This window comes from Papaver somniferum, chromosome 2 (genome assembly GCF_003573695.1).
Source record: "Papaver somniferum cultivar HN1 chromosome 2, ASM357369v1, whole genome shotgun sequence".
NCBI lineage: Eukaryota > Viridiplantae > Streptophyta > Magnoliopsida > Ranunculales > Papaveraceae > Papaver > Papaver somniferum.
In genome coordinates, this window is record NC_039359.1 from 78,362,803 (window position 1) to 78,366,569 (window position 3,767).

The 3,767-nt window shown below is 38.5% G+C and overlaps 1 protein-coding gene across 1 annotated transcript; it reads left to right on the forward strand.

Moving 5' to 3' along the window:
• The first annotated feature begins 1,947 nt into the window (after positions 1-1,947).
• On the forward strand, positions 1,948-3,504 carry LOC113351444 (aspartic proteinase CDR1-like). The gene is made up of 2 exons (XM_026595428.1): positions 1,948-2,519; positions 2,621-3,504. The coding sequence occupies exons 1-2, from the start codon at positions 1,948-1,950 to the stop codon at positions 3,252-3,254; spliced, it is 1,206 nt and encodes a 401-aa protein (XP_026451213.1). The 3' UTR covers positions 3,255-3,504.
• Positions 3,505-3,767: the final 263 nt, after the last annotated feature.

Genomic DNA, 3,767 nt, shown 5'->3' on the forward strand with positions numbered 1-3,767 from the left:
AGAGGATGTGAAACTTAAAACAATACTAGTGGCTCAGCTAGGCATTTTTCCAAACATGTTAAGTATACAACACAATTTAGGCCATACAAAAGGAAAATCATACTTGCAGCCTTTGGGTACGCATGAACATATATAAGAAGAGTAGATTATTTCACACATGAGCAGATAATCCATATAAATTAGAGACATGGATTGAACAAACCATGTTAAATCATATCAAATGAAACGAAAAAGAAATGAAGCTTATATGTTCCTAGGAGGCTGTGACTACGAAGATGGAACCACGAAATTGAATCTGGTGAGTTGAACCTGAGCTGCGGTGTTGAGTCTTCGGTGTTGAGTCTTCGGAGACTAAGCCGCGGAACTGAAACCTCGGGGAGGGACTTGAGCAGCGGATTTGAGGCTTCGGAGATTTAGCCGCGGAGCTGCGGGAATGAAGCTTGCATCTGCGTATCGCCTGCGGTTTCACAGATGTCAAAAGATTAGCTAAAGTTTAACAACGCAGCTTATGTAACATTATTTTCTTCGGCTGCGACTTTCTAGGTCCAAATTTCTCTATGTTGCTGGTGCTGCATGTTTTCAGCATCCGATCTCTTCTCCCTGAGCTGCGGTGTTGATTCTTCGGTGTTGAGTCTTCGGAAACTAAGCAGCGGATTTGAGGCTTCGGAGATTTAGCTGCGGAGCTGCGGGAATAAAGCTTGCATCTGCGTATCGCCTGCGGTTTCACAGATGTCAAAAGATTAGCTAAAGTTTAACAACGCAGCTTATGTAACATTATTTTCTTCGGCTGCGACTTTCTAGGTCCAAATTTCTCTGCGTTGCTGGTGCTGCGTGTTTTCAGCATCCGATCTCTTCTCCCTGTAACGATGAGGAATCAGAGCAGTTAGTAGTTTCTATCGGTAAATAAAATGGAAAGATGTGATATTTTTTAATGAGAGATAAACAATATTGGGTGGTGTTTAGATCTGTTGATATCTTCATATATCTGGTAATATCTAATTTTTCCATTGAAATAAATTCTTCACCGAAGTATAAGAAAAAGAACTAGATTCTTCGCTGGATAGACTTGATTTGAATAAAATACAGGAGAAATAAATTCTTCAACATCTCTCCGCGTTTCTAGCGCCAAATTGTGGCTATTAAAAATCTAGTACCACAACTAAATCAGATTTAATAGTGAAAATGATAACAGTAGAATGATAGATGCAATGTATGAAGAAAGAGGTAAGAAATACTGAAATGTTGACACCAGATTTAACGTGGTTCGGCATACTCAGGCCTACGTCCACGGGTTAGTGATTTTATTATGTGTAAGAAGAGCCTCCATTAATGAGGAGCTCTGCAAGTGAAAGAGATCCAAAACGATGAAAAGAGAAACTCTCCTTTTCTAACCTAATCTCCTTCTTTATAAAGGAAAGAGAGAGGTACCCAGCTAATTACTATGATATCCCTAGCTTAATAATTAAGCTAACAAAGAATAGTTGTAGTGTATGTTGATGTAGAGTTGTGTGTTGCTGATGACTTAATCAAGTGCCACGTGTTGATGCTTATATTTGGTATCTACAATTTTGTACATGACTACTCTAGTGTCCCAACCGGTCCAAAATGACTGAACCTAACTGTAAACATACAAAACCTGTTACTATCACCGGTCGACATGCACATACGCGTCCACTGGAAATCTCGAATCTTATCTCGCCAAGGGACTGTTATGACACTCTAAAAATTAAAATCTTATATTTCAGAGCTTAGATATTTGATAATATAATATATTAATATTCTCACATGGGCCTAATAAAAATAGATGCATGGTCCTATATTTTCTTCCAGAAGATTCGTGGAACGTGCATGTTATTAATCAGCATTGCTGGATACTTATATAAGTAGGCACCATTGTTGCGGAATGTTACATATAATCTCTTCAATCTACTTGCAAGTCGAGTAACCATGGCAACCACAACCCATTTCTATCTTGTCCTCACTCTTTTTCTTTCTGTTTTAATTTCTGTTCTGGGTAGTGGCTTTAGTGTTAATCTAATTCATCGTGATTCTCCTCAATCTCCATTCTACAACCCCTTAGATGCCTTACGTGAGCGAATGCAAAAGGCTGTTCATCGTTCAATCAACCGTGCAAACCACTTAAAGAAATTGTCATCATTAACTTATTCTGCTAACTACGCGGATGGTACAATTAGTACAAGTTCGCGTGTTATTGGTCTTGATTACGTAATGCGTATTTCCATAGGAACTCCTCCACGTAATGTATTTGTCATTGCTGAGACCGGTAGTGATCTTACATGGGTTCAATGTCAACCCTGTGAAGTTTGCTATACACAGATTTCTCCAGTCTTTAATCCCAAAACATCCTCGACTTACAAAGATGTTCCTTGTGCTTCAGGAACTTGCGAAAGACTTGTTGAGGAACGTAAGGACACTTGTGAAAATAATCTTTGTCAGTATTCTGCCAGTTATGTAGATGGTGATAACAGTACTGGAAACCTTGCATTTGAAACTCTAACGTTCGCTTCAACAAGTGGTCGATCAGTTCAACTTCCGAACATTGCCTTTGGTTGTGGTCATAATATGGGTGGATCCTTAAACGAAATGGTGTCTGGTTTAGTTGGTCTTGGTGTCTGGTTTCGCAGTTGGGTTCGAAAATTGATTCAAAATTCTCTTACTGCTTAGTTCCTTCTTATAATGTTTCAAGTAAGTTCAATTTCGGTAGTAATGCTGAAATGACAGGAAAAGATGTTCTTAAAACTCCATTAATATCAGAACCATCAAGAAAAACATTTTATTATCTAAAACTTGAAGGTATTAGTGTTAGTGAAAACATGGTTCCGTTCAGAAGTAGCGCATCCTCAACAACAGAAGACGATTACATTATAATCGATTCTGGAACGACTTTCACATATCTTCCACAAGAAATGTATTCAGAACTTGAATCAGAAGTTAAGAAAGCGATCAACGTTGAACCCATTATTGGTCCTAAAGGACTCAATTTATGTTACCCACTCGACGCATCCATGAGATTTCCGGATGTAACTGTTCATTTTACCGGTGCGGATATTGAACTTGGGCGGGAGAATTGTTTTGTTCCTGTTGGGAACAATGTTGTTTGTTTAGCTTTCGCTCCTTCCGATTTTGGTGCATACATTTATGGGAGCTTATCTCAGATCAATTTCCTTATTGAATATGCTCTTGAGGAGAAGAAGGTTTCTTTCAAGCCAACTGATTGCACCAAGCAGGGCTAATTAATATTTCGTTATTCGGTTGTACGTCACTGCTAGATATCTTATTATTTTGTTGCTCAAAAGACCATAAAATATTGCTCTTTGAGTACCAACAAGGTTAGTTCAGCTGTTTATGGAGCAGGCTCTCATACTCGAGGTAAGATGTTAGAATTTCTGTGATTCCGCGATAAACTATAAGCTTGGTGTGAGTATTTTTGAGTTTTTCTGTGAGGTTTGTAAGTTGTCATTGTGTGGGTGTTATTAATTGCGCTATGTGGCTGATAGTTACGTGTTTCAATATGTCTTTTTTTTCTTCTTTTTGTTTTGAATGGAACTTGTTATACTTGTCTTTTGTTGTGATTTAATGTATGCTGTTTGACACCTGATGTTTCACTAGATGACATGGATTTGGTACCAGTTTGAGTGTGCCATGTGCTGTGTTGGACATGGATCCCATGAGCCGATGACACATTTTAACTGGTACGAAAGCCTTGACACATCAGGTCAGGTGTCTAACAGTAACACATGCCAATA

Excerpts from the sequence above, each read along its gene's own strand:
- LOC113351444 (XM_026595428.1), top strand. The coding sequence starts at position 1,948 with ATGGCAACCACAACCCATTTCTATCTTGTCCTCACTCTTTTTCTTTCT. Across the intron at positions 2,520-2,620 it reads CTTGCATTTGAAACTCTAAC|TTGGTCTTGGTGTCTGGTTT; the intron begins GTTCGCTTCAAC and ends TGTCTGGTTTAG.